Source organism: Eschscholzia californica, unplaced genomic scaffold (genome assembly GCF_041429995.1).
Source record: "Eschscholzia californica isolate CP2 unplaced genomic scaffold, dmEscCali1.0.p SCAF_5, whole genome shotgun sequence".
Lineage (NCBI taxonomy): Eukaryota > Viridiplantae > Streptophyta > Magnoliopsida > Ranunculales > Papaveraceae > Eschscholzia > Eschscholzia californica.
In genome coordinates, this window is record NW_028238472.1 from 51032871 (window position 1) to 51060482 (window position 27612).

The window sequence follows — 27612 nt, forward strand, 5'->3', positions numbered from 1 at the left end:
TGATACAAAGGGAAACGGGCAGATGATGGTGGATCAAATTAGATGTTTGGTTTAATGTTTTAGGGTTTCATGGTGGTTTGATGCTTCATGGATACATGGTGGTTCCTTAGTGTGATGATGATGGTAACGATACGAAGGAGAAAACAACAAGAAGAAGAAGAAGAAGAAGAAGAAGACACAAAGACGAAGAAAGGAAGAAGAAGAAGAGTACACGAAGATGAAGAAGAAGAAGCTGCAGTCAAAGTGGGTGTGAGGTGTCTAACCCAGTGGCGGGAAGAAGACCCGGAAGACCGCTACCTGACCCGTTCGTCCGAGATAAAAAAAGGTATGTGGGCACCCGACGGTCAAAACGGTCACTACTCGACCAGACTGAAGGAGTAGGTGGGTCGGTCTCAGTCAAAATTTCATGTCGGAAGACCGCCTGCTAACCTACCGTTTCAAATGACTGAATAACCGACCGAATCACTGTAAGAAAACGTATGTTATAATTCTATACGGAATTATCTATAGCAGACCAGTAATATAAATAAAAGTTGAGGAGTCTTTAGTGTAATTATCATTGGTCGGCTTATGTAACTAGTTAAACATATTATATTTCATGTAAATTTGACTATAACATAAAATCACCTATGTAGATATACTTATCTTAAAAAAATCCATCACGAACACTCCGTACCCACTTAGAAAGAGATAAATTAATAATACTTGTAAAGAGAATGATCTTAATTAAACTCCTAAAAATGTTTTGATTTTCATAACTTACAATTTCATTCCTGGGGCGAAAACCGTTTACACGTCGCTTTCTGTATAACCATATGATCACTAGTTCTAAGTAAATTCTATTTGGCAAATGGTCGGAGAAACTTCATACTCCTATATTGAATTGGGAATCGTTCTTCAAAATAGTTTACTTATCTATTAGTATATTTTTGTTTGATAATGAAAATGGTTTATAAGTTTCTACAAAATGTTAATTGGAAAATTCGGGCCGAGACCGTCTGAAGTCCGACTGACCCGACAAAATAAACGGTCTTAGACAGTCAATGGACAAATAATTCTTGAAAGTGACGTCCGAGTAAATAGGTGGTGACCATATTATAAGTCCGAAATTGACCGATTCAATGAAGTTAGAGCCCGGTACCGACAGACCCGAACCGTTTCCCACCTCTAGTCTGATCGAGGCGTACTCAGCGCCAACATGTATTGGGCGCGGATAGAAATTTGTCAAGGTGCCTTTAGACGGGTTGTTTAGAAACTTACCGAGCGCCAAGAGAAAGGTGGAGAAATTTAGGGGGCGGGTAAAGATTCACCGAAATAGGAACCTTCTAATTCTTTTTTTAAAGTAGGAACCTTCTAATTCATACTCCTAATCAAGGAAACCTAAACCTAGTGGGATTCTGACAACCTCTCATCTCTATATGTACTTTGACGACCAGAGAGAAAAAGTACAGTAGATTCAACGACAATCTAATTTTAGAGAGAGATAGAGATAGAAACTCCATTCTAGGGGTAAACTTAAGGTATGAATTTGATGAACACTTAATTGTTATCCCCAATTTCACTTATTACCCACTGCTTGAAACCCTAATTGTGAATTACTCATATAAGGTTTAGAAACATACTACTGTATATAGTTGTGAGTACTACAAGTTAACGGTTTTCTTAATGCTTGTTTAGATTTAGGTAAACCCTAGATAAAAACTTCATCTTTTGTCAAAGGAGGGGGGAGGGATGGAAAGAGTTCCAATATACCTTTTCGAGAAACAAACAGGGGAGACTGAATTCATACCTAGGGTAGAATCAGAAGTATCTTGGGGTCGCTATATCAAACGGAAGTATCATAAGCCAGGAGTTCGAATTCTAAGAAATTTGGTGTCTTCTATTTCACACCTACTCATTACCAGTAGTAGTAGTAGTATTAATGAAGATGATGAATCCATAAGAGGAAATTGTGTATTAGAAGGTTGTAAAGATTTTTTGAAGACGACCCCTCGAAGTCGTAACAAGTATCTGCATCTTCAACTATTTTACTGGTATAGAATGCCTGATTATCTAGTCTATTTATACGAATCTCCTATCAGTAATAATAAAGATATAGCCGAAGAATCAGTTCGGCTATTTCTCTTTCCTAATATTGGATCATTTCCTGTACACATTCAACACCTATTTGGTAGTATAGTTTTCAGGTTCTGTGAACTTCTACGCGACCACACAACTACAACGTCTGGTCGTTTATTGTACTACTCGTGTCGTCAGACATATGGATCTTTACTCAGGACACTTCCTCCTGCTAACACAAACTTTAAGAGAGGTTTTTTCTCATTTCCAGCTATGGTGATTCATATGTTTTACCCATTTACGAATGAGCTCACGAAACAGTTGCTGGTGAACATGAAGTTGATTAGACAATCGTGCTTCTGTCGAGTGCCATCCGAGTTGAAATCACGATTTGATAGTGATATTTATGAGTTCTCTATATTCACACTTCATATGTGTTCAAAAATTAAGGATCATATGATGAAATTGCAAGATCCATCAATTGACTTTACTCCGTCAGCTTCTAACATGAATTGGATCCTCAAGGAATGGTATAGTTCTAAAGAGCCCGAATTATTTTACGGTGATTTTAGTGAGTTGCTGAACAACGTAGATCTTGGTCTGACTTATATGGATGATGGAATCGAGTACACCCGATGTACTGAATGTGAGTTCAACCATGGGTGGTCTTATTATCTTCCAATTCTTAAGGAATTAGACTTGATGTCGAAGCTTTATCAGACTGCGGAAAAGAACCTTGCCTCCTGCTTGATTTCTCACCGAGATTCAATAAATAAGCTTATTATGAAATTAAAGAGAGGCGGTGACCATCAATGGCTTCTTAGACATAAGAATTTAATAAGTAAAGAATCTAGAGGACATTTGATCAAGATGATGTTCCCGAATCAAGTTAAGAATGGTTGTGAACTACAGAAGATGAATTCGATCATTATTGATAGATCGAAGTTATTAGTTGATTCTTTCGAGCATGTTGGGCTTGCAAATCCCATTTTGTTGCGGAATGGAATTATCCCTCGATTAAAAAATGAGGAAGCTTTTGAAGCTGGTCCTGAAGTTTTCAGAGAGTGGCTCGTCTTGTTATGTCAACACCTATTCGCTCCACAAAGTTCGCTCTTCCTATCATGTCCATATGACCATCAAAGGTTTTATCCCAATCCAGGTATATTGATAGTTCCAACATTTATTTCACTTTTTGATATTCTGTTTGTGTCTTTTTTATGTTTATTTTACAGCAAAACTTTGGGCAATCTCTAAATAATTCCGTCTTTCTTATTTGCAGCAAAACTGGATTCTCAACAACTTCAATATTATGGGTTTTGTGGTCGAGTGATAGCTTTAGCTTTGATGCACGACGTGCAAATTGGCATTGGATTTGATCGCTTGTTTTTCTTGCAATTAGCTGGAGGATCAAAACTCACTTTGGAAGATATACGAAATGCAGATCCTTACATGTATAAAAGCTGTAGAGATATCCTAGAGATGGATACGAAGTTGATAAATTCAGATTGTTTGGGTCTGACATTTGTTTGGGAAACTGAAGAAAAAGACGAGTGTGGGTCAAGGAAAACTGTGGAGTTATGTCCCGGAGGGAATACAATGGTCGTGAGTAGCATGAACAGAGAAGAGTATATAAAACTTGTTATTCAACATTGCTTTGTCAAATCTATAGAAGAAAAGGTAAAACTATTTATCCAAGGGTTTGATGATGTTCTTACTCGAAAGTGTCGAAAGATGTTTTTCGAGAGTATAGAATTGGAAGATCTTGATGATATGTTAATCGAAAAAGCAATTTGCGAAGAAGATAGAAACTCTAATGAAGTTGTTGGTGATAGTTCAATTACTCCTTTTCAGAAAATAATCAGAACCACTTTGCCGTTGTCTAGCCGAACGTCTTTTCATCTGCACCCGTTAACATGCAAACAACAGTCTGGAGGTTTTCGTATATATTGATTAGTTATCGTTCATGTAATGAATTATAGGGATCGTTGTTTTAGTATTTGTAATTGAGTAATATAAATTGTATCTTGTTTGAAACCTAAATTAAATTAGAAGAATTTCTAATGTCTTATTTCTTCTTTCATTCATCATCTCATGTAACAAAATTTATATCTCGAATTGTAACAAAAAAATCACAATTTCTTCTTTAAAACTAAAAAAAGTCCCTCTTCCTGATTTTCATGAAAATGTGATGACTTCTCAAGCATGAAGTCTTAATTTTCTTGAACTAAAAAATATGTCCAATGAAAGGACTAGCATGAGGGTGCGGCCTAGCGATATCATGGTCTTTTGTTTAAAGACTAACATGCTTCTTCATTTCTTGTTTATTTGTTTGAAAAGAAATTGATATCTTCTATTATTTTTCATTTTTGCTTTATCTGTTGTTTTAGATGTGGGACTATTTTACCATCTGTTGTTTTAATTTGATTTCTTGTTTGTAGCAATCAACCATTACTATCAACAAGATGGTATTAATATTCTATAACTTAAGATACTTTGTTTCTAACGGATTAGCAAGACTGTGGTGGGTTAGGAATGGCACGATTAGGGTGAATTGTGTTGTTGTTCTTAACATGTCTTTGTTGACGCAAAGCCATGTGGTGGGGGGTGCGGGCTTACGTAAAAATAAAGGTCTGAGTCACAAATATGTAGTTTTGAGAGTTTAAGGTACAATTGTTAAATATATTTTCATATTTGCTCTGTTATGCCCTTTCCTAACTATTCTGTCATTTTGGGTGCACACCTTTCATATTTTAAAGTGCCTTTAAGAACTTTCAACAAAAAAACAAAAAAAATGCCTTAAGAAAGTGAAATCTAGAAGTTCAAAAATAATTCTAAAAATTTGTAAAATACATCTGCGTGAATCATAATAGGAAACATACCAAAAATTGCTTCAAGATTCTAAATTATGCCTTGCACAAAGAAAAAAAAATCTATCATTTGGGTCAGTCATGATCACTAAAAATCTTCACTCCGCCTATCATCATGTTTGATAAGTTCTAGTCAAATATTCAATCCAATATAGTATTATATAAAAGTCTAGATTGCATGAATTTATTTGTAGTTATAAACTTATAAAATAAAGATTTAATAAACACATTTGGTTTCATTTATAGTTTTCATCTAACTACTGATAAATTATCTTGCATTTTGTTTAACTTTTCCTTTCAATTTTTTGTATCGTACGAAAGACCCAGATTTAAACTTAGCACAAAACCCCAAATTCTCAAGCTCATCCCTGGGTTGACGGGTTTAGGAACTTAAGATTCCATTCCTGTCTTGACCCGCGACAAATCGGCACGTCAGGAATCGTGTCTTGTCGTGTTGCTTTATAAACAAATCGTATTGGTTTATTTTCGGGCCAACACGATCGGTGGGTCACTAATAATGTAAAAAAACTTCCTAAGGTGACAATTTTTTTGTTGTTGTTGTAATAAGGTGAGAGCCAAAGTTACTTGTGAGTTTTTTTTTTTTGTTGAATTGAGTTGTTTGTGAGTTTTTTTTTTAGTTGAACTAGTTGTTTGTGAGTTCTTAGTTGCTAAAAGTGCCCCCTATTTACGTTATTATTAGGGCCTCCTCAAATTGTAGAGAATTGCAAAAAGTGATCGCTCGTAATACCACCTTCTTAGGTTTTTTTTTGTTGCACTTACCGCGTTCTTAGTTGATTTTGATTTGTAAAATGGTCGATTTCTATTATTAAAATCGGTAGAGTTGAATTGAAAAATGACAACCCACTGATTGGAAGCCCCTAATAGAGTGTCATGGGACAAGCTAGTGGTGTTTAAAAGGCCGGCTTAGCCCGGGGCCGGCCCGGACAGTTCAAAAACGGGCCTGGTTGGTTCAGATTTTTTTTGTCCCGGCCTCCGGGTTGGACATCTATTTTGAGCTCAGGCTCATACTGGTCAAGCATGAGCTTTAGCTCGTTGGCCGTTGAATCTAGAGGTTTTACTCTTGGGGACCAATGTTTCAATTAGCTTTCGAGGGTTTGACGAAAAAAACATGGCCGCGGTTTTGGGGAAAAAAAAAAATTCTCCGGGGAATAAAGACTTTTCTTAAAACTAGTCAAATAAGATTTATTTTTTATGTTTCTTTTTATTGCTAAAGGGCTTCTAATTTTAGAAGATGCTATAAAAAAGGCTCCTCCATCTCATCACCTCTCTCTGCCACTTCATCTTCTCGACACCTCATCATCTTCTCCGGCGAAAGTCGCCGGCCGGCGTCCTTCAAACATAATTTTTTTTTTAAATTTTCTCTCTCCTCTCTCTCTAATTTTTTTTCTTACCTCTCTCTCTAGAACAGTTCTAGAGAGAGAGAGAGGTAAGAAAAAAAAATTAGAGAGAGAGAGGAGAGAGAAAATTAAAAAAAAAGTTTATGTTTGAAGGTTGCCGGCCGGAAAATTGGACGGCGACTTTCGCTGGAGAAGATGATGAGGTGTCGAGAAGATGAAGTGGCAGAGAGAACATATGAGATGGAGGAGAACTTTCAAAAAAATGTATTCTGTATTTCCCATAAAAATTTATTCCCCGGAGAATTTTCAAATAAATCTGAATTTCCTCGAGAATTTATTCTCCGGAGAATTTTCTTTATTCCCCAAAGCCGCGGCCAAAAACATTTACCCATTGAAAGCCTATAGTTACAAGATCACCCTACCTTTTACAAACTAATAAAACCTAACTAGCTACGTCTTTCTTTCATCAAAAGAAAAAAAAACTAGCTACGTCTTTCACAAGCAAAAATAGCCCCACAAATACCGCTCTAATCTTTTCGAATAAGCTACGACAATGAAGGACTCATTAGTGAAAGATTTTTATTTTTCACTTGTAAGTGAGAGAAACCTAGAGAAAGAAAGACCACAAATCCTCAACAGAAAAAAAAAACAAGAAACAAAGACAAATGAAAGTTTATAAAAGTGGTTGTTTAGGGAGCGACCATTTACAGATAAAACTAAAAATTGGTTAGAATATGATTCTATCCTTCTTTGCATTAAAAATACGAAATGATCAATTAATAACAAAATAAAATGTTATTGACGACGTGGACAAGTGATTTCCGTCTTAGAAAAATCAATCTTGTGATCAATGAAAAAATTCCTTTATTAGGAGAAACCTTATTTAGGTTCGGATGGTGGTGGTGAGTCACCGACTGAGACGATGGGTAGTCAGACATCAATTTGATCCTAGCTGTTTGGCACAGTCGTTAGGAGATATTCTTTGCCCATGATATGTATATGACACTAAAGGCTCGTGTATAAATTGAACCTTTTACACTATCCGAGCCCTCGCAAAAATGTCATTCTCTCGGGCAAACAAACCTCAAGGTGTCGAGGCGGCATCTGCTAACCTCCCTATTTTGCCTCTTTAGTCAATGCATAGCTCAACGAAATGACTTTGGATCCACCTCTTTCACTTGACTCTAGCCAAGTGCAAGCAGGGACGGAACCAGAACTAAAAGTGGTGGGGGGCCGATATTAATCAATATCTTTGTGATGAACTAGAAACTTTTTTTTTTTGCTTCATTTATATTGTCCTTACAAAAAACTAAAAAAAAAAAATTGAATATGATATTCTACTTGAATAGAGAAAAACATAACTACAATATGAATTTACGACTTTTTATGGATTTTTCATTTCTTTTACTCATGAGATAAAAATTAACTATGGTCGCCGATTAATAAGGTATTAACACGAATGTTTACAAAAAAAAAGTTATTAGAATTGATTTATGAGATAAATTTAACTAATTCCATCTAATAGGTAGGTGTAAACAGAATCCTTTACCAGAAAAATCTATTAACAATGATTGCTTTTGTTGGGTGTTGGAAGTAAAAAAAAAAAAAGGACCCTCCCCAAAAAGTCGGTAAGCGGTGATCATGGGATTTGAACTCAAATCCTCTTGATTGACCAATAAAACAAAATCAATCTCTACCACCCCAACCAAGCCTTTTATTTATTTAATTTTTACTCTCAGTTATTTATGGAAGGTTCTCACTGAGGCCTAACTCTTAAATGAAACTTCCAGCCAGCTAAGGGGGGCCATGGCCTGGTTGTAGTTTCATCACTGAGTGCAAAGTTCAAAGTACCTATGACACTCATGCCGGCCTTCTAATAGCCTCTCTAGTCAGAGTTTGACCAGGGTGGGAGATTTCTATCAGATCCACTCTCTAGTAGCTTTATCGAGTGTTTGCTCGTGTATATCAAGGTTCTGCTTGTGCTATTTGGGTTAATGTAGCAACTTGTTTTTGGTCAAAGCGGGCCACTATTTAACTCAACAAATGTCACAGTTGATGCGCCAAAGGAAATAGATTTTTTAAATAATACAAAATTGTTATTCTTACCTGTTGTGTGTCGACATTTTGTAAGGTTGGTGCATTAAGAACGGGAGAAATTGTTACGAAGACGAAAACTCTAGAGAGATGTCAAGCAGTTTCTTCAATTTTGTAGTGACATAAATATTCAGTGGGTTTTAGAAAGTCGGAAATCGCTAACATGAAAAGGTTAGGAGCCACTGTGGAATAATTTTGAAAGACAGATACAAAATCAACAAAAAGAAAAGAAACAGTGAAGAGAGATTATCACAACATCTATCTATATTCTTCAACCAATTCTAACAAAGTTCAAACATTTCCTATAATTCTCCCTCTAATCTCACACCACAACAACTCAAATGAATTTCAACACAGTAAAAGCTACCAGAAACAGAAAATCACCATTATCGATTACTCGCTTTCTTTTTCTTCTTTCTTCTCATCACTCACAACAGCAACTTTAGTTGTTGTCGCCAATTTTGCAGCAGCAGTTGATTCCACCAGATTATCGAAATTCTCCGTCTTCCCTAATAAAATCTCAATCTAGACAACAAAAAACAACTCATTTTTTTTTGATGAATTGAAACCCCATGGTAAGAGAAGCTTCGATTTAGATGATCGGGTACTCGGTTTACTTAGAGAGAGAAGCTTTGAAACTGGGATTTTGGTCGGTTCACTAAGTACTCGGTTTACTTAGTGAGAGATGGATGGAGGTGTTAGGGTTAACCGAGAAAAGACCGGTGCCTGCATAGTTTGTTGGTGCTAATAGAGAAAATAGCGGTTGGGCCTGGTGCTAACAGCCTTTCGGCCTGGTGCCTTTAGAAGCACCCTTTGAAAAACTATTTGAAATTCTTCTCTTTAAGTTATAGGAATCCATAAATTTAGGAGCAATTGAATTAAGATCTCTTTCCCCCAAATTCATTCCTTTAGTTTATAATTTAGATCATTCCCAAAAAGGTATCCTTAAAGTAAGAAACAATTTATTTAAGTAAATCACATGCTATAAATTATTGAGTTTTTTGAGCTTACTTCCTTTATCTCTAACTGGTAATTGAGTTTATCTTCCTCAATAATGGCTAATTGAACTTATCCCCTTAGATTTACTATTTTGGACAAAGACACAAAGATTGTATTTGGAGTACGTGAATAAATGTGACTACCACCAAGAGCAATCATCCTTCAATATGATTCTTCATAGTTATTTCACTTTATTTTATTGTTTGATTTGGTCGGTAATATGATTAGCAAAGATTGATTTTGTTTCTACATTATTTAATTTATGATTTTATTATCCCAAGCCAAACATGTTCTTAGTAGTTTTGTCAAAAATTCTAAATTCAAGGGAGTAAGCTCAATTACCAATTACTGAAGGGAGTAAACTCAATTACTAATTAGTGTTGAGGGGGTAAGCTCATTTCCAAAAAGTCTTTTCTAACCTTTATAAAATACTTTTCAAATTCAACAGTTGGTTGTCCAAGCGATTCCAAGGTGTTGACATAAACTCGAGAAAGCCTGGAGGTCCCAGGTTCGGATCACAGAGAAGGTGGAATCTTTGATTATTTGAATTGAGATTATTAGGGTATAAATAATGTTGTTGGGCTTTAGGCCATTGTCTAATTTGGATATAGGACGGGTCTTGATAGATTTTGAGTGGGCGGTTATCGAGCTTATCACATCTTTGATGTATCAATGGCAATATAGCAACTAGGGGGGGGGGGGTAGTGGATTGGGACTTTCACAGACTTTCATAGACAAAATGTCCCATAGACATTTCGGATGACTTATTATAGACAACATGACTTCATAGACATTTTCAAGACATTGAGTTTGTAGACAAAATGTCTTTATAGACATTTAGAGACATTTGATCCATAGACAAAATGTCCTGGGGACATTTCAAGATCTTGAGTCCATTGAGAAAATGTTAATGCATATTATATTTGTACTAATCAAAAATATATTTTTCGCCTTTCGTAGACATCTGTGAATATTTGTGGACATTGGTGGACATTTGGTAGACATATATTATTTTCATAATATTATTATGAGTTAATTCCTATCTCTTTCCAACTCACCTCTCTCCAACTCACCTTCATCTTCTCTGATTAAAGTCGCCGGCCGGAAAATTTTCCGGCCGGCGACCTCTAAAAAAAAAAAAAAAATTCCGCTCATCTCTCTCTCTCTCTAAAAGCTCCGGCGAAGGGAAACGCCGGAGCTTTTAGAGAGAGAGAGATGAGAGGAAATATTTTTTTTTTTTTTTTTTTGAGGTCGCCGGCTGGAAAATTTTCCGGCCGGCGACCTTAATCGGAGAAGATGAAGGTGAGTTGGAGAGAGAGAGGAGTGAGTTGGAGAGAGATAAAGAGGTGAGTTGGAAAGAGAGAGAGGTGAATTGGAGAGAGAGAGAGGTGAGTTGGAAAGAGAGATGAGGTGGAGAGAGAGAGAGGTGAGTTGGAAAGAGAGATGAGGTGGAGAGAGAGAGGGGTGAGGTGGAAATAACTTTTTTTTTAAATGTTTTAAATTTAGAATTAAGAAGGATAGTAATGACATTTACTTGAAAATAGGGGGACATATTTGAATTTACGAAAAAAAGGGGGCCATAAAGGAAGCTGGTCACAAAGTAGGGGGCCATATAGGAGTTAACTCTATTATTATTGTTTAATCGCATGAAATAACATATTTATAATAACATTTCAAAAATATATTTTTTGACTTTCGTAGACATCTGTGAATATTTTTGGACATTGATGGACATTTATTATTTTAATATTATTATTGTTGTTTAATCACATGAAATAATATATTTATAATAACATTTCAAAAATATATTTTTCGACTTCCGTAGACATCTATGAATATTTGTGGACATTGATGGACATTTGGTAGATATTTATTATTTTAATATTATTATTATTGTGTAGTCACATGAAATAATATATTTATACTAATATTTCAAAAATATATTTTTCGACTTTTGTAGACATCTGTAAATATTTATGGATACTGATAGACATTTGGTGGTCATTTATTATTTTGATATTATTATTGTTGTTCAATTAAATATCCCAAAAGTCTTTCCGAAAAATATTTCCAAAAAATCATCAACAAATTTATTAATTAATGCTTTATTAATTAGTCACAAAAATGATTCCTAAATATCTTTCAAAAAGTTAATTCTGAACTACGGATTTATATATATTTTTGTTATCTTATTTTGTTATTTTAAAATTTAATATAACTTTAACAAAAAAAGAAAAAAGATATGGTTTGGCCTGACCCGACTCGGAATAAACCTAGCCATATCTGCAGCTGGGCCAGGGCATACCCAAGTCGGGTTGAGGCCTGACGTGGGACTATTTCAACCCGAGTTAGTTGGACATGGCTTGGACCGTAGTCCAGCCCGACCTTTTAAGCGTCATTAGTATAAACCAAATTATCACATTAAGGGTGGGACTATAATGCCCTTTCATCTTACTCTTGGGTCTACTTCTCTTTTAACGCCTCACGAATTGGGACAATCCAAATGCACTTGGACTGGGACTAACTCGTGTTGGGCTTGAACAACACGAATTAATCCTAGAATAAGAATCCTTACATTGACCTAATTCGCGACCTCCACCGGGAGTGGAAAGAGAGGGATTGAGTAAGAATAAAAAGATGTTGGGCTTGAACAACACGAATTAATCTCAGTATAAGAATCATGTTCAAAACAAGAAAAAATTAAATAAAAAGACATCCACCCTTGCTGGAAACAAATAGAAAAACTTGTCTTCCGCCGAAGAAAGACACCGCCACATAAGGTAGGCAATGCATTAAAGAAGGTTAATTTATGTACTTTTCGTTCTCTACCAAATTAGTTTAGAAAGATCATGATTATTTGATAAATAACTCCAATATATAAAAACTTGATATAAAGTAATAATGAATTATAAATTCTTATCATGTGCCAGTCTGTATAAAGTCCCTCTCTCTCATGGATCTCTTTCTCTCTCCCTCCCTCTCTTTTTATCTCTATAAAGTCCCTTTTTTGTCTCTTTGTCTTCTCTTTCACTCCCCCATTCTTCTTTTCCTCCACAATAATATGATCACTTTTACTTTTGATGTAAGTTTTGGAGTTCACTTTTAATTTCATGTTTAAAACTAGTATACTGTTACTTTATCTAAATTCATTTTCTTATACAGTACAAGAGAGCTAGAAGAGCTTTAAGCTAAAAGGTGCCATTGAAGTTGTGATTTTATTCATTTATCTCAACAGTTGGACTACCTCTTTATCTAAATTGTTTTAGATGGTAGCATCCATACGAAAGAATCACCACTACAATAGTATGTGCATAGAAACCCTAATACAAAACAAAAAAATAAACAGTAAGCTAAGAGACTAAATTTTACAATGTTAATAAAGGGCTCTAGCCTAAAACCACCACTGATTCACTCTATTATTAAAATGTCTTGATTTTAGCTTGAACTTGTGATAGGAGACTGTCCAGCTCAACCTCCTCGCCCTCCTCGAAAACCATGTAACCGGTCCTCTCATCCTTGTTTGGAAGTCCGTCTAAGGTTTTATCATCCACCATGCATTTCGATCTCTCTTTCCTTAGGTTTTTCCGAACAACTTTATCCTTTGGGTTTCCTTGAAGATCCAGACTTGCTGCCAAATCTTGAGTTGCTATACCATAAAAACTCAAAAGCCTTTTGTTTATATTTAATACACGTTCGATCTCCGTTGCTTGTTGTAAAGTCAATATATCTAAGTCTAGCTCCTGTAGAAAAATGATCTAGTAAATAACTATGAAACGATTAAAACAAAATTGTGAAATATAAAATACTATAATTTTGAAGAGTGGATTTATTTATACTTTTATAACGTGTTGTCGAATAATCTTCACAACATTATGGTGACCCCCGGCTGCAGCAAGCTGCACCGGGGTCTCCATAGCCGATAGCGGTACTCCTTGAGAAAGGAGGGACTTAACTACACCAAAATCTCCATCTGATGCTGCTATATGAAGGGGATCTAATAAAAAAAGAATTTGAGAAGGAATTATAAATGAGGAAACATAATTTGGTAGTAAAGAACTTTTAATAGTAAGATTTTTAAATCAATAGAACAAGAATGACTTAGGAATCATCATAAATTCAATAGTAAGATTTTTAAATCAATAGAACAAGAATGACTTAGGAATCATCATAAATTCAATAGTAAGATTTTTAAATCAATAGTAAGATTTTTAAATCAATAGAACAAGAATGACTTAGGAATCATCATAAATTCAATAGTAAGATTTTTAAATCAATAGAACAAGAATGACTTAGGAATCATCATAAATTCAATAGTAAGATTTTTAAATCAATAGAACAAGAATGACTTAGGAATCATCATAAATTCAATAGTAAGATTTTTAAATCAATAGAACAAGAATGACTTAGGAATCATCATAAATTCAATAGTAAGATTTTTAAATCAATAGAACAAGACTAGTAAGTAAATTTGGTAGTACAATAAATGGAATACCTTGATTTTCCATTTGGAATATGAAAAATATGATTTCTCCTTGATTAAGTGAGAGAGAATTTGAGAGAGAGAGAGAGAGAGAAAGATTATTAGGTAGATGATGATTGAGTGAGAGAGAAAAAGATGATTTAGTTCTTGATAGTAATTTGTTATTTACTACCCAAATTTATAAGCAGGTTCCCAGAATTAGTTAATTCGTTTGTTTGTAGTTTCTTTCAGTTGAGAGAGAGATTTAGAGAGAGAGAGAGAGACAGAGAAGATTTAGAGAGAGAGTTTTAGAGAGAGAGAGAGAATTAGTTAATTCGGTTGTTAGTTTTTTTCAGTTATTCGTTAGGACAAGAGGTTAACTTCTTGAAAAACGGAAGCGTCTACGTTTCTTCCCATCCGTCAGATAAGAACATTGATCTTCAAAATCGTTAACTTCTTGAAAAAAGAATGTGTCTATAGGCACGCGAATTCTTGCTGTTAGCTCTTTGACTTCAGTCGAGTGCCTTTCACCCCCCACGGTTTATAAGCATGCTATTAGGCCCCGTTTGGTTTTAAGCCCTTATTGGTAATCTATTTTCTAGACTGATGTTTGTTATGACTTATGAGAGCAAGTCCAAGGCTGCCCTTAATTTTATTTTTTCATTCAAATTTAAGGGTATCAGTTCAGCCCCTAAAATTCAACTCCAAGATTATCTGGTCCCGGTCTCTTAATACGTGCATGTGGGAAACGCGTGTGTGATCTTTTTGTGGGTCCGCGAAGAACTTGTGTATGTACGAAACACTTGTTCTAACTATTTTCGAAATAATATTTTTTTCTAAAGTTGAAAAATTATTCGGGAACCGACGCGTGGGATTTTAAAAAACTATTTTAAGTTTAAGTTTTTTAATGAATTTTAAGTTTTTAAATCAATGAGTTGTTTTTATTATTTTTATTTTGTTTTAAAAAAGACAGAGGGATCACATCCCCCAACATGACTGTTGGGAGCTCTCCAACGGTCTGTTGAGGAGGTTCAACCGGCCCCTAATAAGAACCGACTGTTAGTCCAAGATTACAGACCGGGGGGGCTGGACCCTTAGTCTGAATTAAAAGCCTCACCCCCTACCCCTTGGACTTGTTTTGAGGGTGTATTCTTAGGGGTTGGTAATTTGATGTGAATTATTTGTTGGAATCGGAGCCTATTTTGGCTCGAGCCGACTCGTCAAACTCAGAAACGGAACGCGCCATTGCGTTCTTCTCGTCGAGCTCTTCAATTTAGAGCCAAGAATCACTCAAATCCGATTCCGGATGAATGAGAAATTCAAGGTTAAAGTTTGAACGAAGATCGGTTGAAATAGGTACTAAAGCGTCAAAGAGGACAAGTCAAGTTGAGGGGCGTTTGCGCGAAGAGGACGCGTGCCAATCTGGACGGTCAGCGTTCATCGCGCGGGATTTCACGCGATCTGACGTCAGGCGTTCCTTCCGCGTTCGGGCACGCTCCGGGCTACGATCTAACGGTCATTTGATCAACTGTGGGACAGTTTCGGGACAGATCACGATCATCTAAAGGCTGCTGTTTCACCCGAGTTGTGAAGGCAGATCCAACGGTCTAAAACCCACCCGAAATTCCCAGTTATATAACCAACTCTCCTCAAAGAGTTGTGTCCCTAAAAACCAAGAGTTTTGTCCCCAAAACTCTAGAGATGTGTCCCAAAAGCTTATACCTATTCAATTCCTATATAAACCCACCAAACCCACTTCATTTTTCATCAATTCATTTTCTTCTCTTCTTCTCTTCCCTTCTAACAATTAGAGGTTCTGGTTAGCCTAGAATATCTAATTAAAGAAGTATTTTCTAGAGGTTCTGGATAGACTAGAATATCTAGAAAAGGAAGAAAGAAGTTCTTCATAGGTCGTCTAGAACATCAATTCAATTCATTCTCTTCTTCTCTTCCCTTCTAACAATTAGAGGTTCTGGTTGGCCTAGAATATCTAATTAAAGAAGTTTTTTCTAGAGGTTCTGGATAGACTAGAATATCTAGAAAAGGAAGAAAGAAGTCTCGAGTGAACTTGAATTTCAGAAGCGTCTAGAAGATCATCCGCATTAGTCCAAGAGCTCATAATACTGACACAGGTTCGTCCGCTTTCAGAATATAGAAGTACCATCTTAAAATTCTGAAAGGTTAGTCGTTGTATCCCGAAGGCATTCACCCCAACGTTTGGTACTGTTACGGGGGTGTAAAATGTCTTAAGGAAAGAGAATTTATTCTTGCCTCGACTAAATTAACACCTATCACGGTTAGCCCGAAAGAAGGAATATTAATTATTCTTTATTAGTTTATCTCTCTATAAGTTAGAGAAAGGAAACTCTGTCTAAATCAAGCCAAGACAGAGAGAAATCGACTTATCGATTAATAACCAGAGAACAACAATCTTAAGACATTTTTTATAGCGATTATTTCTCTGGTTATAAGATATTAATTTGGCTTACTTTCTGTGTGTTTCAGAAAAGGAAATGGCGCGAACAAGAACCACCCTACGGGTTCTTCAGCCTAACACCACATACGTGGAAAACCCAGAGATGTTCAAGGGAACTGACTTCGCTCTGAAGCAGAAGCGAGGCAAGTCGAGGAAAAGGCAAAGGCCTGTCGGATGCTACAAATGTAGAAAGCGAGGCCACCTAGCCAAAGATTGTCACTCCACATATGACAGTCAAAGGGAAAAAGCCGATAACCAAGCTTTATTAGCAAAAGACACCGAAAATCAGAATCACCGTCTAATGATTACTGAGTTCGAAAAGGCGTTTGATCTACTTCATAAAATGAACCTCTGTGCAGAGGCACATGAAGATAACCTGGTTAACAACCAGAGATGGTGGGTCGATTCTAAGATAGGTCATCACGTTTGTAGTGACAAAAGCCTATTCTCTTCCTATACAGAGGTAGCCGAAGGAGAAACCTTATTCAAGGTAAACGGCTCGACCACCCAAGTCAAAGGAAGGGGAAAGATCGTGTTAAAATTCACTTCCGAAATAGAGGTGACTTTGACCGATGTACTCCATGCTCCAGACAATCAAAAGAACTTGATTTCTGGTTCCCTTTTAAGTGAGAACGGGTTCAGACTAATCTTTCTGTCAGATATCGTTATCATATTGAAGAAAATGATGTATATTGGAAAGGGCCACTTATGTGGGGGGTTATTTCAATTAAATATTACCCATGTAATGCCGAAGGCACCTATTATTAATAAAATTAATAATTATGCGTATGTTGTTGAGTTCTCCAATATTTGTCACGAAAGATTAGGACAAGTGAATAATAAGTCATTAAAAGAATTAATGAGCTTGGAGTTAAATTCCGAAACTCGAAATTTACTCACGACGTACATGTCAAACATGTGTATAGTCAAAAATGACTAAAACGTTGTTCAAGTCTTTAGACTTAATTCACAATGAACTCTGTAACCTAAAAACGGTTCAAACATAAGGTGGAAAAGGCAATTCATTACCTTTATCGATGACTCCACTTGGTTCTGTTACTTACTAACACGTAAGGATAAAGCAATCGAAAAGATCGAGCTTTATAAAATCAAAGTAGAAACTCAACTTTGTAAAAAGATTGAGGCTTTGAGAAACGACTGAGATGGAGAGTATGAATCTCCCTTCGCCGAGATATACGCCAAGAATGGCATAGTTCATCAAACGGCGACTCTTTTGGTATAATGGAAGTACAGAACATTAGAAGGGATAAAACTCGATCAGTGGAGATTAAAAATCGATGATCAATCTAATCTCGATGAATTTTGTGAAGTATTTCACTAAAATTCTACTACTAGCCAAGAACAGAAATAAGGTTCAACCCATGGTGACCACAAATGTTGACTTAGTTGATGACTCTTAAAATATCTTCTCGATAACAGAGACATCGAAAAACTAAGCGACACCTTGACCACCAAGTATCGACATAAATACTGGGTGTGAAACCGTATATCGAGAATACATAGAGCGATCAATGATGAATACATGATCCTAAAGATTCAATTCGATGACAAATCGAAGATGACAACCGCATAAGTTAGCGGAAAAGTATGTCAAGACAAATGTCAAAACCTAAACGGTTAGACAAGGTCGATGACAGAATGTTCTCGTTATACAAATAGCACGAGACGATGAACTGTTCGAAAGAAATCATCGGTCTGAGATAATGAAAATTCCGTGAAACATTCTCGAATACAAAGTTGACGAAGAATGCAAAATTCTGAAATTAAACTTGTCTTCGAGAAAGTAAGTTATTTCGTATAACATATTCAGGCGGTAAAATAATTCTCTAGAAGGTCCTTAGGCCTGTCTGAGAATTACAAGGAATCCTCAGATGTGTTAAACGGAAGGACCTTGGCTGAAAGATCTCGAAATCAGGAGTTATTATAAATAAATCCTTAAGTCTTTGTAAGGAGGTCCCTAGTTCTGTATCATTACAGAATAGTCCTTATAAATCCTCATGGCAACCTAATCTTCTTGGATAGACAAGAGAATTAAGGTTGACAAGACGTAAAATTGAATATTACATCATTCGGTCTAGACGTGACTCGAATAGTAAATTCAAGGGTCTTGGTAAGATTTTCGATTCAAGAGTATGAACGAAATCTAGAGACGATAAAGGACAAAATAATGAATGATAACTTTGATGATCATAGTCTATCAAACGAGTATATATGATTAAGACATATAACTTAAGAAAGAGTTAAACGAGAAACTCGCCTTGTATTATATCTCAAGGTTTTAATGATCATAAATCATCATGTTATAGAACAAAACTAAAGACACTACACTAAAGAAATTGTGTACGAAAATAGTTTTGTTAAAGAGGAGAATCCAATGGTTGTACATATCATAAAAGAAAACGAAGATATGTGGACAACACTCGAATCTCAGATACAAAACAGTGGATATGACAAACCACTAAGGGCTACGATATCACAAAATCCTCAGAGGCAGACGTGCATAGCTGGATCAACAATGTAATCCTAAAGGCCTTGATGGATACATTGTTTTGGAGAAAGCAAAGGAAGTAGGTGAACTTCCTGGAGGATATTTAATTGTGATTGAAGCCAGTGCACGCAATAAACCTAAGTAGTTGTTGCGTAGGCACTAATACGGTAAGTCTAGAGAATTCAAAATAAATAGACTAGCACCGTAAAGCAATTGCTCTCAAGGAATGCATAAATTAATTATGCTCAATCCTACGTTACCTGGCGGATCCGTAAAGAACAAGGGTGAACAAGAGAGTTGAAATTGCATCATCAAGGGGAATGTGGCAAAAACGCCTAAAGTAAATGAGTAAAGGCATGGTGAAACCCTACCTAGATGACTGGAGATCCCACGATCTAGGTTCAAAGGGCAACTGAAGCTATATCCTGACTCGACAGTAACACTGTAAGAGATTTCTATCTCTTACCCATTCCTAGGATGATAACAGTGTTGCCTGCATTGAGAGGCTAAGCATTAAGCTTTTAATGAATCCGAAAACTTAGAACTTGATTCTAACGTGAGGTATAGCAGGATACCTTATTACGGATAACCTATATGTGTGTGAATTGATGCCGGTTCCGTGGGAAGGTCGTCTAGGCCGACTTCTCTAAAGCACACATGAATTCGGGAATGTTCAGGGCCGAAATGAACACAACCGAGAACCTAAGTCGGTAAGGGATTAGCTGTGTGATAGCTATTCAGGTTTACAATTTCCAGGACTCAGTTCAAGACGATAAGTTCACTGCCGTCCTTGTAGACCTTGTAGTTATTCACTAGGAAAGGTTCAAAGTCGAAAGACTACCTTCTTCCGATGCAGCGAAGTTCCGCATATGAGCTCTTTTAGTGTCAGTATGTTAGTATAGTATGTTTGTATAGTAAACCTCGAATTTTCATTCATGTGGGGGATTGTTGGAATCGGAGCCTATTTTGGCTCGAGCCGACTCGTCAAACTCAGAAACGGAACGCGCCATTGCGTTCTTCTCGTCGAGCTCTTCAATTTAGAGCCAAGAATCACTCAAATCCGATTCCGGATGAATGAGAAATTCAAGGTTAAAGTTTGAACGAAGATCGGTTGAAATAGGTACTAAAGCGTCAAAGAGGACAAGTCAAGTTGAGGGGCGTTTGCGCGAAGAGGACGCGTGCCAATCTGGACGGTCAGCGTTCATCGCGCGGGATTTCACGCGATCTGACGTCAGGCGTTCCTTCCGCGTTCGGGCACGCTCCGGGCTACGATCTAACGGTCATTTGATCAACTGTGGGACAGTTTCGGGACAGATCACGATCATCTAAAGGCTGCTGTTTCACCCGAGTTGTGAAGGCAGATCCAACGGTCTAAAACCCACCCGAAATTCCCAGTTATATAACCAACTCTCCTCAAAGAGTTGTGTCCCTAAAAACCAAGAGTTTTGTCCCCAAAACTCTAGAGATGTGTCCCAAAAGCTTATACCTATTCAATTCCTATATAAACCCACCAAACCCACTTCATTTTTCATCAATTCATTTTCTTCTCTTCTTCTCTTCCCTTCTAACAATTAGAGGTTCTGGTTAGCCTAGAATATCTAATTAAAGAAGTATTTTCTAGAGGTTCTGGATAGACTAGAATATCTAGAAAAGGAAGAAAGAAGTTCTTCATAGGTCGTCTAGAACATCAATTCAATTCATTCTCTTCTTCTCTTCCCTTCTAACAATTAGAGGTTCTGGTTGGCCTAGAATATCTAATTAAAGAAGTTTTTTCTAGAGGTTCTGGATAGACTAGAATATCTAGAAAAGGAAGAAAGAAGTCTCGAGTGAACTTGAATTTCAGAAGCGTCTAGAAGATCATCCGCATTAGTCCAAGAGCTCATAATACTGACACAGGTTCGTCCGCTTTCAGAATATAGAAGTACCATCTTAAAATTCTGAAAGGTTAGTCGTTGTATCCCGAAGGCATTCACCCCAACGTTTGGTACTGTTACGGGGGTGTAAAATGTCTTAAGGAAAGAGAATTTATTCTTGCCTCGACTAAATTAACACCTATCACGGTTAGCCCGAAAGAAGGAATATTAATTATTCTTTATTAGTTTATCTCTCTATAAGTTAGAGAAAGGAAACTCTGTCTAAATCAAGCCAAGACAGAGAGAAATCGACTTATCGATTAATAACCAGAGAACAACATTATTTATGGTTAATTGTTCATTCTGTACGGGACTCAAAAGTCTAAAATCTTTATTTTTCTTTGATCATTTTGTATGGGTCATTTCGGCTGGACTATCGATAAAACCTTTGAGTGGAATATCAATCAACCTTGGTGCAAAAATACTCTGCTTTGTGGACTTTATTTTCATAGAGTGATAGGGATGTTGTTTTAATTGTTGTCTTTCATCCCTTGTTGGTCTTGTAAATTTTCGCATCTTAGGCACATATATAATGTAAATTATGTCGATTAAAAAAAAGAAAAATACATTATTGTAAGAATAATTTCAAAAGGACAAAATATACTTAATTATGTCCAAGAAAATGATATCTAGGTTTTCATCTCCATATATGGACGAGTGCTTTATTGTTGGCAAACTTAAAAAAAAGGGTTTTGTAAATTTTAATTGTTAAGTCTTTCATGCCTTGTTGGTCTTGTAAATTATCGCATCGTAGGCACATACATAATGTGAATTTTGTCATTCAAAAGAAAAATAAAGTATTATTATAAGAATAATTTCAAAAGGACAAAATTTACTTACGACCTAGAAAATGATATCTAGGTTTTCATCTCCAAAAATTGAGGAGTGCTTTTATGTTGGCAAACTTAACATAATAGTAGAGCTACCCCCCCATCTTATAAACCCCACAACCATAGTCTTCATCACCCGATTAAAAAATACATACATGTCAGACTCAAAGAATGCCACAGAGAAGTCACCGAGAAAGTGAGAATAACTCCGTATGTAAAAGTACTACTCTTTTCAAAAACAAAAAACTTTTCGAAAAAAGTAAAAGCGCTACTGTTTTTTATTAGAGGCGCATATATTCTTTATACTCCCAGTCCCCTTAAATTTGCCTTCAGAGAGGCGCCTTTAGCACTATAAGGCCTTCCTAGTTTATAGGACAGGACTGATTGGGCTGTTGCCGAACGATAAAAGTATTCATTTTTCATTTTCCTCCATGAGGTCGGACTTAGGTTTCTGTAGGCGTCCCTTCACCTTGATATAAAAGAAACAAACAAAAAACAAAAGAATAAGATAATTTAATCGAAGTTCGATAATAAATAAATGAGATTAAAAAGTTTAAGGAAGAGAAAAGAAAATCGAAGCCCCTTCATCTTCATATAAGAATTGATTTTGAAAAATAAAGTAAAATTTGGTTGTAAAGGGGCCATAGTAGAGATTTACGAGGCGGTTTTATAATTTCCCAACCCACTAACTCATGTAAGATTTAAGACCTACTCATGTCCTGGTTTTAGCTTAAAGTATTTTTGTCCAATAGTATAGATTTAATTAATATACTATTAGTCCCTCTGAAGTCTTAGGAACAAAATATTGGGATGTTCTGGGCCTGGACTGCCTTAATCACGTACGGGCTTATACACTATAATTGAGTTACTAGTAAGACAGATAAAATAAAGGTAGAACTAGATGGATTTTCAGGCTTTCTAAGATGGCCACAAAGGTCTATATAGCTTTTAGGGTCCAAGCTGTCTTAATTGGATTTATATAACTGGTAAATCTGAGATTTATGCAAGGGCTCGAACTGACTGCCCATGAAAGCCAAAAAAAAGGGCTCGAACTGGCCCGGGTTCGAATAACCACTACTTTGGCTTTCAGACGACTCGATCTGATCCTTCATATTCGGGTGCCAATTAATGTTTGGGGTCAAAAGAGATTAACCTTAGTTAATATCCTCCACCAGATGTTAACAATAATTTTTTCGGGGGCCTTTAGCCGCTCCCATTCCCAAAATATGAGAAAAATAGATTTTTGTTGTGATCTATGTAACATCGGTGGTGAAGTTGAATGTGGTGTCTTTCTTAAGAGGTTAAACAACCTTCTTTAATAAGATCTTTTAAAATCGTGAGACTCAAATTTGTCAAAGCTGACAATATCCAAGGGCGGAACGGGGTATGGGCTATATATGACGGCAGCCAGGAGTCTGAAATGGATATTAATTAGTTAGAGGAGCCAATTTCCCCATAATACCTCGCCAAGTTGGGCAATTCCCTGCTTGTTCACATTCCAAACCTTGGGTCAAATACCTCCGTGCCTATCTTATTTTGTTTTGTTTTTCTATTATCTCCTGTTTGAGAGCCTTCCCTTTCTCTATAATTTCACATTAGCCCCTTAATTTTACCCCAGTTTCATGTTTGAACCTTTACATATTTTTTTTGTTTATCAAATTCTTCCTGGGCCTTTATTTTTTGAACTAGCCCACCTTGACTACAAATCTTGACTCTATTGTTAACAGTATCACTACCAGCCTAAAAGACTAGTTCGCACTATCCTATAACACGTTATCAACACGATTTGTTTTATTGTGTTGTAATCAATTTCACTTATTTCAGGAAAAATCAAGACGGAATGCCATACATAGTGATGGACCCCTACACCGTATTTTTCAAGGTCATGGATTTGAAAATAGAGGTTTTCTTTGTTGTTATATATGGGAAAGGAACTCCTAGAAGCATTTCAGAAGAATCATAAAAAACTAATCCCATACAAACGGTGAAGATTTTTGAACTTGAAGGGAAACGCGAAAAAAGGAAGAAAAAGAAGTTGCAGTCAAAGTGGGTGTCGGGTGTTTGACCCAGGTCGTGCAAATCGCCGGCATGTATAGGGCACGAATAAAATTTTTGCCAAGTGTCTTTAGATGGTTACTTTATAAACTTAGCGGGCGCCAAGAGAAAGGTGGAGAAATTTTAGGGGGCGCCTAAAGACGCACCCAAATAAGGAACCTTCAAAGGTTCTCATCTCTCTATATGTCCATATGACCATCAAAGGTTCTATCCCAGTCCAGGTATATTAACAATTTCAACATCTATTTGACTTTTTGATATTCTGTTTGTGTCTTTCTTATTTTCAATTTACAGCAAAAATTTGGGTGATCTCTAAATAATTCTGTCTTTCTTATTTTCAGCAAAATTGGATTCTCTACAACTTCAATATTATGGGTTTTGTGATCGAGTGATCCCTTTAGCTTTGATGCACGCTGTGTAAATTGGCATTGGATTTGATTGTTTGTTTTTCTTTCTATTAGTCGGAGGATCAAAACTCACACTGGAAGATATACGAAATGCAGATCCGTACATGTATAAAGTTGTAGAGATATCCTCGAGATGGATACGAAGTTGATAAATTCAGATTGCCTGGGGCTGACATTTGTTTGGGAATCGAAGAAAAAGATGAGTGTGGGCCAAAGAAAACTGTGGAGTTATGTCCCGGAGGGAATACAATGGTCGTGAGTAGCATGAACAGAGAAGAGTATATCAAACTTGTTATTCAACATTGCTTCGTCAAATCTATAGAAGAAAAGGTGAAACTATTTATGCAGGGGATTGATGATGTTCTTACTCGAAAGTGTCGAAAGATGTTTTTCGAGAGTATAGAATTGGAAGATCTTGATCATATGTTAATGGAGAAAGCAATTTGTGAAGAAGATAGAAACGGCAATGAAGTTGTTGGTGATAGTACGATTACTCCTTTTCAGAGAATAATTGGAACCACTTTACCGTTGTCTAGCCAGAAGTCTTTTCATCTGCCCTTGACATGCAAACAACAGTCTGGGGGTTTTCGTATATATTGATTAGTTATTGTTCATTAACTTATGGTGGGATTTGGTAAAGACATCGATGCGGTTTTCGCAACTACTAGCTCAATCAGAAAACATTGTCTTGTAGTAACATCTACCAATAATATCTCGATCGAGAAAACATTGTTCATGATTCGTCAAATTCTAATTTGTTGATAATGTTTGTCTTTTCTTTGGGTAAACAGAGATTGACGAAGCCTACTCGTTGTTGACGAATCTAGACCTTTTCAAATCATCTCCAAAAGGAAGCCCTAGATCACCTTCGGAAACTGGGAAGCCCCGTGAGAAACCGACACAGTATGGAAGTCCGAAATGCGGCTCTAGCAGTGGCCTCGCTTCATCCACCAGCCACATTGAGCATTGAAGCCGTTGCTAATGTCTTTCCGCTTTTGTCGGTTTGCATCTCAACCAGAACGTAGTTTTATTTAGCTTCTCTGATGTTAATCTTTGTATAGTAGAGAACTTCTAAGTCTTTCTCTGTATTTTCCCTAAAATCGTCATGTTAATCTGTTGATGTTGTTACTTCTTATTGCTGGTAGAAAAGTTGTAACTAAAAGCTAGGTAAAAAAGAAAAGGAAATGAGTGGCAAAAAACGAATTGTGTTTCATGATAAAGTTTTTTTCTTTATTCAGTTTCATGAGCTCTATCATGCTGCCATGGGATCGAAGCAAGAAAAATTTAAAGCAATCACAATTTTCTTTTAAAATTCTGTACCTTAAAGACATGACCAAAGCTTTAGGCAAGTTAAAACACTTTTAAAAGAAAAATGTGGAGTTTGAACTAAAATAGAGAGAAATTGTGATAAATACGATGTGATAAACGCGGAACTAACTTGCATTAAACACTTATTACAAAGACATTGGTACATGCGATGTGATAAATACGATAGCTGCATAATTTTTGGCCTAAAGCCGACGAATTAAATGGCCTAAAGTTCGACGAATTAAATGATCTAAAGCATACATAAATTAATTTATATGCATTGACCAACAGGGCTACCAGTTGTCGCAGATTTAACCAAAATTGACTTTTTTTTTTTTTTTTTTTTTTGATGAGAAACCAAAATTGACTTAGGAGGTATATATTGTTTAGTCCAATAATTTGCTTGCTTGAACTTGTTCCTCTAATCTTCGAGCACCAAATTGAAGCATACCTAAGGGTAATTCCTTCCTTACTTGTTTATCCTGATTCCCTAATCTTGCTAATTAATTCTCGTGGTAATAAGGTCAACTTAGATTATGTAAAGTTGGATATGTTTGTAACTAGGGGTTGGAATCGGGCGGGCGCGGACGGGCTCGGGTTACAAAGTTTCGGGCTCGGGCGGATCGGGCTAGGATAAGCCGAGCCCGAGGTAGGGAGTCGGGCGGATCGGGCCGGACGAAACACGCAATCTAAGTGCCCGTAGCCCGTCCGAGCCCGGCTGTCCGAGCGGGTTCCAACAGGCTCGGGCCGGACGGGCTCAAGTATTTAAAAAAAAAATCAAAAAAAAGGAATTTGACTTAATTTCATTTATAATACTAGTAACTTTACAAAACAAAATTTACAAAAAAAATAAACAAAGAAATTACAAAAATAAAAAAAATAGAATGATATATTCAGATCTCAATCTCTTCATCTACACTTCATCTTCTATGTGGGTTGTTTTAGGGTTCTTTTAATAGATCTTTAACAACCACAACCCAAGCCTCTTCGTCTACTTCATCTTCTATGTTTGGTTTTTTGTTATTCGGATTTCTGGAACACAAAAAATTGAATTAGGTTAACTTAAGACAGGATACATTGGATCAAGAGGTTGACATTTTTCTTTTGCTTAAGACTCACATTTGCCATTTCTTATTGATATTTACACAAAATAGAAATCAAATCCAATAATGAGCATAGAAAAAAAAATAAATTTGTGATTATTTTTGTTCTAAGACTGAGACAACAGTCAACTTACCCACCATAGTTGAATACTTGAATCAGAGTACCATCCGCTATCCATCTGAAGAAGATGAAGTAGAAGAAGATGAAATTAGGTCATTAATATTATTACAAGAAAAGGAGCAAAATGATGATGACATAGTTTCTTGAATTAGAAAAGCAGGCAAATATACCTTCATGCTTTCAAAGTAAAGTTTAGTGGTGACTAAAATGACAACAAATATGAGGAAAATGAGGAGTATAAATGAAGCCCTAGCTTTCATTACTTTTTTTGGTTCCATTTCTTGTTCCCCAACAAACAAACAAATAAAAAAAAAAGGAAATTTTTTTTTGAGTTAGGGTATATATAAGAGATGAAGGATAGATTGTAGATCCAACGGCTGAGACTCTATCGGGCGGGGAGCGGGCAGACTATCGGGCGAGTAGCGGACGGGCTTTTCGGGCCGGGACTCGGAATTGAGAGCATGTCCGAGTCCCAGCCCTATAAGCCCGAGCCATCGGGCCGAGTAAGCCCGGCTCGGGTTGGCTTCGGTCATCGGTCTCTCACGGTTCGGGCCGAACGGACCGGATCGCGTGGTTTCAGACCGTTTTCCCAGCCCTATTTGTAACTATGTATTTTCGAAATATTCTAGAAATACTCTGGTGTGTCTAGAATATAATTCAGATTTTAGAAATATTCTTGTTTATTGGAAATTGTTCTGTATACTGTCTATTTAGTAATGAACTTTAGTAAGTATAGGAAAATTTGTTTCCAACTTTGAACCAATATTTAGTAATACTTGGAACCTTTAGTAAAAAAAAATATTTAGTTGCTTTCAAATCTCGAATATGATACACTTCTCAAATTTTCTAGAGACAAAACATTTAATAAAAAAACAAGATTTAATACTCGGAACCTTAAATCCAAATTTGTTGCTTTCAAAAATCGCCGATTCATTTCTTTACTGCTAACCAAAAAATACAAGATAGTTATTATTCCATTTAATTTTTGAGAAACCTTAGATTTTGATTATCAAACAAAAATATAAGATAGTTGTATTAATTACGGATCTGAACTG

General features: G+C 36.3%; 1 protein-coding gene across 2 annotated transcripts; it reads left to right on the plus strand.

Annotated features, from left to right (window-relative positions):
* The first annotated feature begins 1198 nt into the window (after window positions 1-1198).
* Window positions 1199-24659, plus strand: LOC147540331 (E3 ubiquitin-protein ligase UPL5-like). Of its 2 annotated transcripts, XM_086642226.1 has the most exons (3): window positions 1199-3217; window positions 3338-3735; window positions 24356-24659. In XM_086642226.1, exons 1-3 carry the CDS (start codon window positions 1732-1734, stop codon window positions 24623-24625), a joined length of 2154 nt encoding a protein of 717 aa, XP_086498352.1. In that variant the 5' UTR covers window positions 1199-1731; the 3' UTR covers window positions 24626-24659. The 2 variants fall into 2 exon arrangements, with proteins under 2 accessions (XP_086498352.1, XP_086498351.1); XM_086642225.1 differs by lacking the exon at window positions 24356-24659 and having other exon boundaries at window positions 1361-3217; window positions 3338-4136.
* The last annotated feature ends 2953 nt before the right edge of the window (window positions 24660-27612 follow it).